At 44.7% G+C, this 16,915-nt stretch overlaps 1 protein-coding gene across 5 annotated transcripts in view; it reads left to right on the top strand.

The window, feature by feature from the left end:
• Positions 1-16,915, top strand: part of EPRS1 (glutamyl-prolyl-tRNA synthetase 1) — a 362,185-nt gene that overhangs the window by 155,501 nt on the left and 189,769 nt on the right. For all 5 annotated transcript variants that reach the window (XM_063919127.1, XM_063919126.1, XM_063919129.1 and 2 more), the window contains 3 exons: positions 7,423-7,703; positions 8,006-8,057; positions 8,606-8,815. In XM_063919127.1, coding sequence (XP_063775197.1) covers positions 7,423-7,703; positions 8,006-8,057; positions 8,606-8,815 — 543 coding nt within the window. The remainder of the gene's footprint in view (positions 1-7,422; positions 7,704-8,005; positions 8,058-8,605; positions 8,816-16,915) is intronic.

Here is a 16,915-nt window from a genome sequence, read left to right as displayed (position 1 = left end):
TTGGTTTCCTCTGGGTGCTCTGTTTACCTAAAATTGAACCCATGCCCCTGGGGCGGGGACTGATGTGAATGACTCGATGTTCTCTATGCGTCGCTGCGGAAAACGTAACCTATGATAAATACATTACTTGGTGAGGCTCCTCTAGTGGTAGAATAGAGGCAGCACATCAGTACACATCTGTATGATAATCATTTCTATAGCGCTACCAGATTCTCTATGCTTCTAGTACAATACATAATGTTCATTTCTCTTACGTCCTAGAGGATGCTGGGGTCCACATTAGTACCATGGGGTATAGACGGGGTCCACCAGGAGCCACTGGCACTTTAAGAGTTTGAGAGTGTGGGGCTGGCTCCTCCCTCTATGCCCCTCCTACCAGACTCACTTTAGAAAATGTGCCCGGAGGAGCCGGTCACAGCTAGGGAAGCTCTACAGAACTTCTTTAGTAAAGTTTGTTTTTAGAGTTCATTATTTTATAGGAAGGCTGCTGGCAACAGCCTCCCTGCTTCTGAGCCACTATCTCCGCTGACAGGACACTGAGCTCCTGAGGGGATAGATTGTTTCCCGCCACAGGGAATCGCTCACCCCAGCAGCATGCCGCCACCCCCTTACAGAGCTGAAGATCAGTGGCGAGTCAGTCACCAACACCCCTAACAAGCAGGGGGGCCCGGTGTGAAGATGGCGGCAATAGGGTATGGAGCGCAGTACTAACTGTGCTCCGGGGCTCAGCGGTACATAGTGCGGCGCTGTGAGCAGCGCCCTGAGCCAGCGCCTACACCCTACACTGGTCACACAGCCTGTCGGGGTCCCAGGATCGCTGCCAGCATGATTCCTCAGGCCAGTATAAACTACAGGAGAGCGGGAAGCAGCGCCATGAAAGGGGGCGGAGCTTCTCCTCAGAGCGGATCTCGAGCAGCGTTCAGCGCCATTTTCCTGCCTGCAGAAACGCTGTCAGTGAGAGCAAGTCCCTCCACATCAACTCCAGCTATCTCTGACGGTACCAGGGGGTTGTAGAAGGGGGTGGGGGGTTGATTGCATTAAGACTGTGTAACCTATTAAGGTGCACAGTCAGCGCTAGTAGGGGTCTCCCTTTACATGAAAAGCGCTGTGTGTGGGTTGGCTCTAATCTCTGTGTCTCTCTTGCCATTCTTGGGGGTGAAACTCTGTCTGTCCTCCCCTGTGTGTGTGTGTGTAGTGTCCGTGGTCTCCATTTAGCTATGTCCAGGGACTCTGTGTCATATGCTGCAGAGGATATGTCCTCCATGTACACAGGATTGCACTGTTTTAGCGCAGGTCCCTGCAAGGGAGCCTGAGAGATTAGCCTCTCAAGGGTATAATTCTCATATTTCTACTAGGGGTTGCACAGAATGAATCTGCAACTCAGGTTTTACAGAACTCTAAGGCAGTTTGGTCCTGTTCTGTCACCCCAGGACCCCCCCCACCCCCCCCCTTCTCTGTAGGTTTCCATAAACATGCTCTTTCCCAGATTATGCAGGATTATACGGATACCGATCTGACACGGCAGACGGTGACGGGGATGTGCAGCGGGGGGCGGCATCTCTTGCTAAAGGGGTGCAGTTGTTGATAGAGGCCATTAGAGATGTGTTGAGTATTGCTGATACAACACCTGAGCAGGTTGAGGAGGCTTACTTCACTGAAAATAAGAAAGCCTCGCTAACCTTCCCTGTGTCAAAGGAATTAAAATCTATATTTAAGAAAGAATGGGAAAACCCGGAGAAAAAATTCCAGATCCCTAGAAGGGTTCTGGTTGCTTTCCCCTTCCCTGAGGAGTATAGGAAAAAATGGGAAAACCCATCCATAGTGGACGGGTCTGTATCCAGACTCTCGAAAAAGGTGGTTTTACCTGTCCCAGGATCTACTGCCTTAAAAGAGCCGGCTGATCGCAAGATTGACACTATGCTCAAATCCATATACACGGCTTCAGGGGCGATTCTACGTCCCACTATTGCCTGTGCATGGATTTCCAAAGCTTTAGTAATTCGGATACAATGGATAAAAGTGACGTTGAATTGTTCTTGCGTAACATACAGGATTCTGCCAGGATTTATGGTGGAATCCATGAAAGACCTGGGTACGATGGCTGCAGGAATATCTTCCATGTCTGTCTCAGCTCGCAGAGGACGTTGGCTGCGCCAGTGGTCTTCTGACGCGGAATCCAGGAGAGGTGTGGAGAACCTACCCTACACAGGTCAGGCTCTCTTTGGGGAAGCGTTGGATGCGTGGATTTCCACGGCAACCGCGGGTAAGTCACCTTTTCTTCCCTCAGCTGCACCTGCTACAAAGAAACCTTTTTCTTCAGCTGCGTCACAGTCCTTTCGGACTGCCAAAGCAAGAAAGGCCAAGCCGTCTAACACCTTCTTTAGAGGAGGTCGGGTAATATAAAAAAAACCTGCTACTGCTGGTTCCCAGGAACAGAAACCTACTTCGGGTACATAAAATTCCTCAGCATGACGGTAGACCGCGCGGCCTGGAGGTCGGGCCAGTGGGGGCGAGGCTCAGACGGTTCAGCCATGCCTGGGTGTCATCCGGCCTGGACCCTTGGGTGCAGGATATTTTGTCCCAGGGGTACAGGCTGGAGTTTCAAGAACTCCCACCTTACCGGTTCTTCAAATCAGACTTGCCAGACAGGGCTATCCTACATCTGCAAAACAAAGGTTATTATTCGAACCTTTTCGTGGTACCGAAACTGGATGGTTCGGTCAGGCCCATTTTGAACTTGAAGTCGCTAAACCCCTTTTTGAGGGAGTTCCAAGTAAACAATGGAGTCTCTGTGGGCGGTGATCTCAGGTCTGGAGGAGGGAGAATTCCTGGTATCCCTGGATATCAAGGATGCGTACCTCCACATTCCGATTTGGCCGCCACATCAGGCTTTTCTCCGATTCGCTCTGTTGGACTGTCATTTTCAGTTCCAGGCACTGCCATTCGGCCTCTCCATGGCACCGAGGGTGTTCACCAAAGTGATGGCGTAAATGATTGTTCTCCTCCGCAGACGGGATAACCATAATCCCATATCTGGACGATCTACTAATAAAGGCATCGTCCCGGGAGACGCTGTTGCAGTCCATTGTTCTCACGGGGAACATGGTTGGATCATGAATCTTCCAAAATCACATTTGAAGCCAACCAGGAGGTTGTCTTTTCTTGGAATGATTCTCGACACAGAAGTGCAGAGGGTGTTTCTTCCGGAGGAGAAAGCCTTGGTGATCAAAACAATGGTCCGGGATGTCCTGAAGCCAACCCAGGTGTCGGTTCATCAGTGCATTCGCCTTCTGGGGAAGATGGTGGCCTCTTACGAGGCTCTGCAGTACGGAAGGTTTCATGCTCCGCCCTTGCAACTGGATCTCTTGGACAAGTGGTCGGGATCTCATCTACACATGCACCAGTGAATACGTCTGTCGCCAAAAGCCAGGATTTCACTCCTCTGGTGGCTACCTTCCAAGGAAAGTGGTCAAGCCTGGAATCCAACCTACCAATAAACATTCTGGAACTAAGAGCCGTCTACAACGGTCTTCTCCAAGCGGCCCATCTTCTGCGAGATCGAGCCATTTAAGTTCAGTCGGACGATGTAACGACAGTGGCCTACATAAACCGACAGGATGGAACGAAAAGCAGAGCTGCAATGTCAGAGGTAACCAGAATCATCCTCTGGGCAGAAAAACACGCGTTGGCGCTGTCGGCTGTCTTCATTCCGGGAGTAGACAACTGGGAAGCGGACTTCCTCAGCAGACACGATCTCCATCCAGGAGAGCGGGGACTCCATCCAGAGGTGTTCACGGAAATAACAGATCTTTGGGGTGTACCTCAAATAGACATGATGGCATCTCGTCTCAACAAGAAGCTACGGCAGTGTTGTTCCAGGTCGAGGGACCCGCAAGCCATTGCGGTGGACGCCCTAGTGACTCCGTGGGTGTTCCAGTCGGTGTACGTGTTTTCTCCACTTCCACTCATCCCAAGAGTTCTAAAACTCATAAGGAGAACAAGAGTTCAGGTGATCCTCATTGCTCTGGACTGGCCAAGAACGGCTTGGTAAGCGGATCTTCTGGATCTACTGCTAGAAGAGACGAGGCCTCTTCCGGAAGACCTGCTGCAGCAGGAGCCGTTCGCTTATCAAGACTTACCGCGGCTGTGTTTGACGGCATGGAGTTTGAACGCATGATATTAGCTCGGAAGGGCATTCCAAACAAGGTTATTCCTACCCTGATACAGTCTAGGAAAGGAGTAACGTCTAAACATTACCATCGTATTTGGAAAAAGTATGTATCTTGGTTTGAGTCCAAGAAGTTTCCTACGGTGGAGTTTCAACGGGGACGGTTTCTCCTCTTCCTACAAGCCGGTGTGGATATGGGCCTGAGGTTGGGATCCGTAAAGGTCCAGATTTCAGCCCTAACCATTTTCTTTCAGAAACGGTTTGCTTCCCTCCCGGAGGTTCAGACCTTTTTGAAAGGGGTTCTGCACATCCAGCCTCCCTTTGTGCCGCAAACGGCACCTTGGGATCTTAATGTGGTGCTGCAGTTTCTCCAACCGGATTGGTTCGAGCCTTTACAGGACGTTGAGGTCAAGTTTCTCACGTGGAAGCCTGTCACTTTGTTGGCCTTAGCTTCTGCTAGACGTGTGTCGGAGTTGGGGGCTTTGTCTTGTAAGAGCCCCGACTTGATCTTCCATGAAGATAGAGCTGAGCTCCGGACACATCAGCAGTTCCTTCCGAAGGTTGTGTCGGCATTTCATATCAACCAACCTATTGTGGTGCCAGTTCTATGTGAAGAGGACTGCTTGTCACAGAAAATCTGACTCTCTGTTTGTCCTGTGTGATCCAAAGAAACTTGGGTGTCCTGCTTCTAAGCAGACGATCTCTCGCTGGATCAGGGTCACTATCCAGCATGCGTATTCTACGGCAGGATTGCAGTGTCCTACGTCTGTCAAGGCTCACTCTACTCGTAAGGTGGGTTCTTCCTGGGCGGCTGCCCGGGGTGTCTCGGCTTTACAGCTTTGCCAAGCGGCTACTTGGTCTGGGTCGAACACGTTTGCAAAGTTCTACAAGTTTGATACTTTGGCCTCTGAGGACCTGAAGTTCAGTCAATCAGTTCTGCAGGAGCCTCCGCACTCTCCCTCCCGTTCTGGGAGCTTTGGTACATCCCCATGGTACTAATGTGGACCCCAGCATCCTCTAGGACAGGGGTGGGGAACCTTTTTTCTACCAAGGGCCATTTGAACATTTATAAAATCCTTCGGGGGCCATACAAAAATTATCAACTTAAAAATGACCCTGCCCCCCAGTAGTTATGCCCCCCAGTAGTTATGCCCCTTAGAGGTACTGAGTGCGCGTGCCGCGCCAACAAATGGGTGTGGCCAATGAAAATGGGATGTGATACACATATGCCAGTGCAGTGCCAGATACACAAATGCCCCCACAGTGCCAGATACACAAATGCCCCCACAGTGCCAGATACACAAATGCCCCCACAGTGCCAGATACACAAATGCCCCCACAGTGCCAGATACACAAATGCCCCCACAGTGCCAGATACACAAATGCCCCCACAGTGCCAGATACACAAATGCCCCCACAGTGCCAGATACACAAATGCCCCCACAGTGCCAGATACACAAATGCCCCCACAGTGCCAGATACACAAATGCCCCCACAGTGCCAGATACACAAATGCCCCCACAGTGCCAGATACACAAATGCCCCCACAGTGCCAGATACACAAATGCCCCCACAGTGCCAGATACACAAATGCCGCCACAGTGCCAGATACACAAATGCCCCCACAGTGCCAGATACACAAATGCCGCCACAGTGCCAGATACACAAATGCCCCCACAGTGCCAGATACACAAATGCCCCCACAGTGCCAGATACACAAATGCCGCCACAGTGCCAGATACACAAATGCCCCCACAGTGCCAGATACACAAATGCCCCCACAGTGCCAGATACACAAATGCCCCCACAGTGCCAGATACACAAATGCCCCCACAGTGCCAGATACACAAATGCCGCCACAGTGCCAGATACACAAATGCCCCCACAGTGCCAGATACACAAATGCCCCCACAGTGCCAGATACACAAATGCCCCCACAGTGCCAGATACACAAATGCCCCCACAGTGCCAGATACACAAATGCCGCCACAGTGCCAGATACACAAATGCCGCCACAGTGCCAGATACACAAATGCCCCCACAGTGCCAGATACACAAATGCCCCCACAGTGCCAGAAACACAAATGCCCCCACAGTGCCAGAAACACAAATGCCCCCACAGTGCCAGAAACACAAATGCCCCCACAGTGCCAGAAACACAAATGCCCCCACAATGCCAGATACACAAATGCCCCCCCCCCACACTCCACTGTGCTGCTCACCACTGCTGCTGCTCCGGCGGCGGTGTGTCCCAGCTGTCAGGGGGTCAGGACAGGGAGGAGAGCGTGGCTATGTCGGGCGGCTTCAGCGTGTAGGATCTCAAATCAGCCACCGGTTCATGAGCCAATCAAAGCTTGCGGACCGGCAGCAGCGGCTCCTGATTGGCTGCCAGTCCGCGAGCGCTGATTGGCTCACGAACCGGCGGCTGGTTTGAGATCCTACCCACCGCTGCCGCCGGACATATAGCTGCGCTCTCCTCCCTGCCCTGACAGCTGAGACATGCCGCTACCAGATTGAGCGGCTGCGTCTCGCTGACACACAAGCAGGTGGGCCGGAACAAACAGTTTTGCGGGCCTTATACGGCCTGCGGGCTGGAGGTTCCCCCGCCCCTGCTCTAGGACGTAAGAGAATATAGGATTTTAATTACCTACCGGTAAATCCTTTTCTCGTAGTCCGTAGAGGATGCTGGGCGCCCGCCTAGCGCTTCGTGATACTGCAGTGGTTACTTAGTTCAGTACTGCTTTGTTCTTAGTTAAGTACTGCCTTGTTACTTGGTTAAGTATTCTTGTTCAGCAGTTGCTGAGTTTTCAAACTGGTTAGCTTGATTTACCTCGTTTGTGTGAGCTGGTGTGAATCTCGCCACTATCTGTGTATTTCTTCTCTCGAAGTTGTCAGTCTCCTCGGGCACAGTTTCTATACTGAGTCTGGTAGGAGGGGCATAGAGGGAGGAGCCAGCCCACACTCTCAAACTCTTAAAGTGCCAGTGGCTCCTAGTGTACCAGTCTATACCCCATGGTACTAACGTGGACCCCAGCATCCTCTACGGACTACGAGAAAAGGATTTACCTGTAGGTAATTCAAATCCTATTTTCTGATGTCTGAGTTTAGCACGTATGAGGATAATCTGTATTTCAGGTAACAGACGCTCTGCCTCAGAGCGTTTACAGTGCGTTCCAGGGCTCGCATAGCTGTAGTGCGATTCTGCTTTGTGTCTAGAAAGCTGTTACAGTTTATGTTGTATGTCTATTGACCAGGACAAGGTGGACGCTGCGGTGAAACAGCTTCTGGACCTGAAGACCCAATACAAAGCCCTGACTGGAACAGATTACAAGCCAGTGTCCGGCACAGGCTCCGAGGACAAGAAGCCAAAAGAGGACAAGAAGCCAAAAGAGGACAAGAAGCAGAAAGACAAAGAGAACAAGTCGGAAAAGCAGAGCAAGCAGCCGAAACAGGGCGACAGTCAGAAGAAGGAACCCGTGAATGGCTCTTCAGGGGAAGGAGCTGGTGAGGGGCAGGGCCCTAAGAAACAGACCAGGTATGTCTGGATTTCTCATTGAGAGTCTTAACGCTGGAGATATTAGGGTGCATTTAAATAGCAAAAATAAGTTACTAAAAGCATTATACATTTGTCTTTTACCTAGTAATATATATTGAATATTGTTATAGGTGTTTTTTTGTATTTTTTACTTTTTTTTGTTTTCCTTCTAGTCCATTTATGTTTCACATCTTACTGTATTACTTCTCTTGTTGTGAGTCTTGGTAGTTGTGGTAAATAGTTAATTTTTGTTATACTATGTCTTCAAAACTTTTTTGCTTCTCTTTTCTTTTTCCCTTTAGGCTGGGACTGGAAGCCAAGAAAGAAGAAGATCTTGCTGACTGGTACTCGCAGGTAACGTTTCATGGGAATGCCTCTTGCCCCTTGTACCCCTCCCATCCAGACATTAACATAAAAGCCAATTAGTCCCTCAGTAGCCTTATAATCGTGACGTTCTTCTTATGGCTGTTACACAACACGATTAGAATAATTCTACGCTGTACTGTCATCAAGTGGAGGAAAGCGGGGCTTATTCACATGACAGGAAATCGCTGCTGTGTCCCGCGTCTTAGTGTTGCAGGGTGTGTAAATTGTGGACATTACACAATTAGAATGACAACACATTTTGTCCCCGAATGATCACACATTGATCTTTGGGTTCCTAGAAGAAGAAAGGGTTCCAGAGCATGACTGGAAGTGTGATAATGGTAATGTAAGCTGGGGCCAGTCTCGTGTATATAACAGCAGAAGAATAATCTCAGCCAGACTGATGATGTGTTCTAGGTACCTCCTGTTACCGGCTGCTCACGCAGAGCATGTTATTGGTTATAGCAGTCCTAGCGTCACATCTAGACTGTATTCTGGCAGCTGGAACTGTTCTCACAACCTGACCTCTCCCACAGGTGATCACAAAGTCTGAGATGATTGAATATTACGATGTCAGCGGATGTTACGTGCTGCGTCCCTGGGCATTTGCCATCTGGGAATCCATTCAAGACTTCTTTGATGGCAGGATAAAGCAGCTGGGCGTAGAGAACTGTTATTTCCCCATGTTCGTGTCTCAGGCGGCACTTGAGAAAGAGAAAACCCACATCGCTGACTTTGCACCAGAGGTATGTAACTAATAACACTGCACCTGCGTATCTACGGTGTAATCCTACGTTATAGGGTTGTGTGATGCCACTAATGGATATTGGTATTTGGCAGAGATTCCACCGGCCACGTTTCCTATCTTTGATACTTTGTTGCGATTTGATATTGAAGAAAGAATGACTTGTCCCTTCCTCTTTTATCCTATTGGATATTGGTATACTGGTATTGAAATACGCATCCCAGTATGTCCTGTTACAGTTTTAGCATGCTAAAAATTATGGTAGGAGATGCTGGGAAGTGTAGTCCCAGAGCAGCTGGTGGTCGTTACTGCCGATCCTGGTTTAGAATGATGCTGGGGGGTAGGCATTAAAGAGCTTAAACTATTAATCCCTCCCCCCCTCCCCTTATAACGCTCAGTCCCTCCACCTCCCCTTATAACGCTCAGTCCCTCCCCCCCTACCCTTATAACGCTCAGTCCCTCCCCCCCTCCCCTTATAACGCTCAGTCCCTCCCCCCTCCCCTTATAACGCTCAGTCCCTCCCCCTCCCCTTATACGCTCAGTCCCTCCCCGCTCTCCTTATAACGCTCAGTCCCTCCCCCCCTCCCCTTATAATGCTCAGTCCCTCCCCCCCTCCCATTATAACGCTCAGTCCCTCCCCCTCCCCTTTTAACGCTCAGTCCCTCCCCCCTCCCCTTTTAACGCTCAGTCCCTCCCCCCCTCCCCTTATAACGCTCAGTCCCTCCCCCCCTCCCCTTATAACGCTCAGTCCCTCCCCCCCCTCCCCTTATAACGCTCAGTCATCCAGTGACCGGACCGTTCCACAGACTGCGGATCCATAGGTGCGGTCTATCTGCTCACGTGCCCCTGTCATAACATTTACATTGGCAAAACCAAAGGGACTTTTTCAAGTAGACTTCTTGGACACATAAGAAGCATTAGGAACGCCAGACAAGACAAGACAAAATGAAATGTAAATCATTATCTCCAGTGGCCAATCATTTCCTGTCCCTTCGCAATGGAAACCCGAAGGGATTGACCGCTTTCAGGGTGAAACGTATCTGTCCTGGAATAAGAGCTGGGCATGTGGATAAGGAGCTTTTAAAATTAGAAACAAAAATGATTTTTCTGATGGACAGCCAGACCCCGAAGGGTCCTAACGAACAGAACAGATGTCATTGTAGAGATGCATCACACACCGGAAAATGTCTCTTAACTGGTCCTGAATCCGGCATCCTTCAAATATCAGATCTAAGGAATCTCCAGAATTATACACATAATATATATGTACTTGTATTATTATTGTGAACTATACCATACTGGAGACACGTGGTCCTTTTATGTCATTAAACTATCGATTAATAACATGAATTATTCCATAAAGAGAATAGAATCTCCTGGAACCATTTACAGGAATACACCAGTGATGCATCCAGTTATAATAATACAATATAGTGATATATTTTCTTCTCTTTATCACACTGGATCACGATAATTAATCTAAAATGAATAAACTCCATACTACACTGGATCATGACAGTAAATAGTAATTTGCACGGATTTTGCTTTGCGCTGTGCACTTCTGTATCACCCTCTTCTTATCTCCTCACACTTCACTGATTTTTCACTTTTATGATCTGATGTATCATTGATTATGTACTATGGTTTTGATAATTACTTATCCAATATTTCACTTAAATCATTTCTTCTTCACTGACACGTTTAGGATCACTTATTTATTTCTATGTCTTTATTATATATGAGTTACTGTCACTGATCAGTCACACACTACTACACATATTACTCAATTTTCTCAATTAGTCACTACTGTACGATTATAACAAAACGGTTAATATATCCTATAAACACCGACTGTTATTTGTAGGTATATTGTATATCTACTAGATTGATTTACAGTAGTTTTAATAACAAAAATTTAAGGAACCAATTGACTTATTAATATTACGATCATGTAATAATTATATAAATCATTATATTCACCACTTTGAATGTAATATATGTATATGAATGGGGAATATTAGACGTAATGTATACTCCTAAAATGAACGATTCAATACAATCTTGGTATAATAATGTAGAATATTCTGCAAGAGATATCCATTTATACAAATATACCAATCATAATTACACTAATTACCATTCTTCTTATGTATGATGTAAGCGATGACCGCATGGAGACGTGTAAGAAACTACGGAAAGACAGTGTATCTCCTATTGCGTGCGTCTCCCGGTAAATACGTAAAACGAGAGGGACAGGATTGGAGGAATTAGTCAAATGGTGTCAGAGACGCTGTATACAACTAAAGGTCTTTGCATCTCCCTTGATTCATATGAGGGACGCGTGATTGGTGGACATTATCATGTGACATAACAACTTAACTCCGATTGGCCATCTGTTTTGAATTTATCCCTGCTGGGGATTACAGTCGGGTTTGCCTGTGATCAAGTTCCTCACGAAGCACGCGTCAGCGGCGATATGGCCGCCACCTTACACTGAAATATACCTGTTATTATTTCCATTGAATCCGTGTCGTGGAACCTTTAAGAAATGTAACTAATATGGAGTTTAATATGAAGGCTGAACAGACCATATTCTAATGAGATGAAATAGTAATCTATATTGTGACCGCTGCCTTATATTGAAGTGTGCATACAATGTAATCTCATCTGCTCTGTGAGATAGAGATCATTTCACCAATATCAAATATATACTGTGTGTGTGACACCTGAAAGGAACGCTGGATAGATAATAGAAGACGGAGAGGAGAGAACAGCGTACAGTGTATGTGTATGGGACATCTATATAGTTATACACTAATAATGGATATGCTGTGTGGAAAACATACAGTATATGATATTACGCTGCGTTACAATATCATACATAGATTTAGAATACATCTGCAGATTTCATGTATACAGCGGCCCTCATATATAAAATGAATATACAACGCAGAGTTCACTGCAAAATAAAATTTATTTAGTCCATGGAGTATAACCAGATACCAGTACCAGCTACTAGCTCACAATTACACAGTATTACAAATGTGTCGGCTAACCACCGCAATTACTGGTAAACTAGGAGCAAATATTGCCGTCTCCTGCTTATTATCACAGTGATACAAACGTGACCACACTGTTATTATGTATATTACTGACCTATCAGGAGTAACACTGAGCTCTTTATTACTATATCATCATCATCAGTATAACATGTTATACATGCTGTATGTTACTGACCTATCAGGAGTAACACTGAGCTCTTTATTACTATATCATCATCAGTATAACATGTTATACATGCTGTATGTTACTGACCTATCAGGAGTAATACTGAGCTCTTTATTACTATATCATCATCAGTATAACATGTTATACATACTGTATATTACTGACCTATCAGGAGTAATACTGAGCTCTTTATTACTATATCATCATCAGTATAACATGTTATACATGCTTTATGTTACTGACCTATCAGGAGTAATACTGAGCTATTTATTACTATATCATCATCAGTATAACATGTTATACATGCTGTATGTTACTGACCTATCAGGAGTAATACTGAGCTCTTTATTACTATATCATCATCAGTATAACATGTTATACATGCTGTATGTTACTGACCTATCAGGAGTAATACTGAGCTCTTTATTACTATATCATCATCAGTATAACATGTTATACATGCTGTATGTTACTGACCTATCAGGAGTAACACTGAGCTCTTTATTACTATATCATCATCAGTATAACATGTTCTACATGCTGTATGTTACTGACCTATCAGGAGTAATACTGAGCTCTTTATTACTATATCATCATCAGTATAACATGTTATACATGCTGTATGTTACTGACCTATCAGGAGTAATACTGAGCTCTTTATTACTATATCATCATCAGTATAACATGTTATACATGCTGTATGTTACTGACCTATCAGGAGTAACACTGAGCTCTTTATTACTATATCATTATCAGTATAACATGTTATACATGCTGTATGTTACTGACCTATCAGGAGTAACACTGAGCTCTTTATTACTATATCATCATCAGTATAACATGTTATACATGCTGTATGTTACTGACCTATCAGGAGTAACACTGAGCTCTTTATTACTATATCATTATCAGTATAACATGTTATACATGCTGTATGTTACTGACCTATCAGGAGTAATACTGAGCTCTTTATTACTATATCATCATCAGTATAACATGTTATACATGCTGTATGTTACTGACCTATCAGGAGTAACACTGAGCTCTTTATTACTATATCATCATCAGTATAACATGTTATACATGCTGTATGTTACTGACCTATCAGGAGTAACACTGAGCTCTTTATTACTATATCATTATCAGTATAACATGTTATACATGCTGTATGTTACTGACCTATCAGGAGTAACACTGAGCTCTTTATTACTATATCATCATCAGTATAACATGTTATACATGCTGTATGTTACTGACCTATCAGGAGTAACACTGAGCTCTTTATTACTATATCATTATCAGTATAACATGTTATACATGCTGTATGTTACTGACCTATCAGGAGTAATACTGAGCTCTTTATTACTATATCATCATCATCATCATCATCAGTATAACATGTTATACATGCTTTATGTTACTGACCTATCAGGAGTAACACTGAGCTCTTTATTACTATATCATCATCATCAGTATAACATGTTATACATGCTGTATGTTACTGACCTATCAGGAGTAATACTGAGCTCTTTATTACTATATCATCATCAGAATAACATGTTATACATGCTGTATGTTACTGACCTATCAGGAGTAACACTGAGCTCTTTATTACTATATCATCATCAGTATAACATGTTATACATGCTGTATGTTACTGACCTATCAGGAGTAATACTAAGCTCTTTATTACTATATCATCATCAGTATAACATGTTATACATACTGTATGTTACTGACCTATCAGGAGTAATACTGAGCTCTTTATTACTATATCATCATCAGTATAACATGTTATACATGCTGTATGTTACTGACCTATCAGGAGTAATACTGAGCTCTTTATTACTATATCATCATCAGTATAACATGTTATACATACTGTATGTTACTGACCTATCAGGAGTAACACTGAGCTCTTTATTACTATATCATCATCAGTATAACATTTTATACATGCTGTATGTTACTGACCTATCAGGAGTAATACTGAGCTCTTTATTACTATATCATCATCATCATCATCATCAGTATAACATGTTATACATGCTTTATGTTACTGACCTATCAGGAGTAACACTGAGCTCTTTATTACTATATCATCATCATCAGTATAACATGTTATACATGCTGTATGTTACTGACCTATCAGGAGTAATACTGAGCTCTTTATTACTATATCATCATCAGAATAACATGTTATACATGCTGTATGTTACTGACCTATCAGGAGTAACACTGAGCTCTTTATTACTATATCATCATCAGTATAACATGTTATACATGCTGTATGTTACTGACCTATCAGGAGTAACACTGAGCTCTTTTTACTATATCATCATCAGTATAACATGTTATACATGCTGTATGTTACTGACCTATCAGGAGTAATACTAAGCTCTTTATTACTATATCATCATCAGTATAACATGTTATACATACTGTATGTTACTGACCTATCAGGAGTAATACTGAGCTCTTTATTACTATATCATCATCAGTATAACATGTTATACATGCTGTATGTTACTGACCTATCAGGAGTAATACTGAGCTCTTTATTACTATATCATCATCAGTATAACATGTTATACATACTGTATGTTACTGACCTATCAGGAGTAACACTGAGCTCTTTATTACTATATCATCATCAGTATAACATTTTATACATGCTGTATGTTACTGACCTATCAGGAGTAATACTGAGCTCTTTATTACTATATCATCATCAGTATAACATGTTATACATGCTGTATATTACTGACCTATCAGGAGTAATACTGAGCTCTTTATTACTATATCATTATCAGTATAACATGTTATCCATGCTGTATGTTACTGACCTATCAGGAGTAATACTGAGCTCTTTATTACTATATCATTATCAGTATAACATGTTATACATGCTGTATGTTACTGACCTATCAGGAGTAATACTGAGCTCTTTATTACTATATCATCATCAGTATAACATGTTATACATACTGTATGTTACTGACCTATCAGGAGTAACACTGAGCTCTTTATTACTATATCATCATCAGTATAACATTTTATACATGCTGTATGTTACTGACCTATCAGGAGTAATACTGAGCTCTTTATTACTATATCATTATCAGTATAACATGTTATACATGCTGTATGTTACTGACCTATCAGGAGTAATACTGAGCTCTTTATTACTATATCATCATCAGTATAACATGTTATACATGCTGTATATTACTGACCTATCAGGAGTAATACTGAGCTCTTTATTACTATATCATCATCAGTATAACATGTTATACATGCTGTATGTTACTGACCTATCAGGAGTAATACTGAGCTCTTTATTACTATTTCTCTATCGTCCTAGTGGATGCTGGGGTTCCTGAAAGGACCATGGGGAATAGCGGCTCCGCAGGAGACAGGGCACAAAAAGTAAAGCTTTAGGATCAGGTGGTGTGCACTGGCTCCTCCCCCTATGACCCTCCTCCAAGCCTCAGTTAGATTTTTGTGCCCGGCCGAGAAGGGTGCAATCTAGGTGGCTCTCCTAAAGAGCTGCTTAGAAAAGTTTAGCTTAGGTTTTTTATTTTACAGTGAGTCCTGCTGGCAACAGGATCACTGCAACGAGGGACTTAGGGGAGAAGAAGTGAACTCACCTGCGTGCAGGATGGATTGGCTTCTTTGGCTACTGGACATTAGCTCCAGAGGGACGATCACAGGTACAGCCTGGATGGTCACCGGAGCCTCGCCGCCGGCCCCCTTGCAGATGCTGAAACAAGAAGAAGGTCCAGAATCGGCGGCATGAAGACTCCTCAGTCTTCTTAAGGTAGCGCACAGCACTGCAGCTGTGCGCCATTTCCTCTCAGCACACTTCACACGGCAGTCACTGAGGGTGCAGGGCGCTGGAAGGGGGGCGCCCTGGGAGGCAATGAAAACCTATTTTTGGCTAAAAATACCTCACATATAGCCTCCGGGGGCTATATGGAGATATTTAACCCCTGCCAGAATCCGTTAAGAGCGGGAGACGAGGCCGCCGAAAAAGGGGCGGGGCCTATCTCCTCAGCACACAGCGCCATTTTCCCTCACAGAAAGGCTGGAGGGAAGGCTCCCAGGCTCTCCCCTGCACTGCACTACAGAAACAGGGTTAAAACAGAGAGGGGGGGCACTAATTTGGCGTTAGAAATATATAAAAAAGATGCTATAAGGGAAAACACTTATATAAGGTTGTCCCTATATAATTATAGCGTTTTTGGTGTGTGCTGGCAAACTCTCCCTCTGTCTCTCCAAAGGGCTAGTAGGTCCTGTCCTCTATCAGAGCATTCCCTGTGTGTGTGCTGTGTGTCGGTACGTGTGTGTCGACATGTATGAGGACGATGTTGGTGAGGAGGCGGAGCAATTGCCTGTAATGGTGATGTCACTCTCTAGGGAGTCGACACCGGAATGGATGGCTTATTTAGGGAATTACGTGATAATGTCAACACGCGGCAAGGTCGGTTGACGACATGAGACGGCCGACAAACAATTAGTACCGGTCCAGACGTCTCAAAAACACCGTCAGGGGTTTTAAAACGCCCGTTTACTTTAGTCGGTCGACACAGACACAGACAGGGACACTGAATCCAGTGTCGACGGTGAATAAACAAACGTATTCCTTATTAGGGCCACACGTTAAGGGCAATGAAGGAGGTGTTACATATTTCTGATACTACAAGTACCACAAAAGAGGGTATTATGTGGGATGTGAAAAAACTACCGTAGTTTTTCCTGAATCAGATAAATTAAATGAAGTGTGTGATGATGCGTGGGTTCCCCCCGATAGAAAATATGGGCGGTATACCCTTTCCCGCCAGAAGTTAGGGCGCGTTGGGAAACACCCCTT

The sequence above is a fragment of the Pseudophryne corroboree genome, chromosome 4 (genome assembly GCF_028390025.1).
Source record: "Pseudophryne corroboree isolate aPseCor3 chromosome 4, aPseCor3.hap2, whole genome shotgun sequence".
NCBI classification, from domain to species: domain Eukaryota; kingdom Metazoa; phylum Chordata; class Amphibia; order Anura; family Myobatrachidae; genus Pseudophryne; species Pseudophryne corroboree.
The sequence above is the reverse complement of the archived record's forward strand: the minus strand, read 5'-3'. Positions and strand labels throughout refer to the sequence as shown.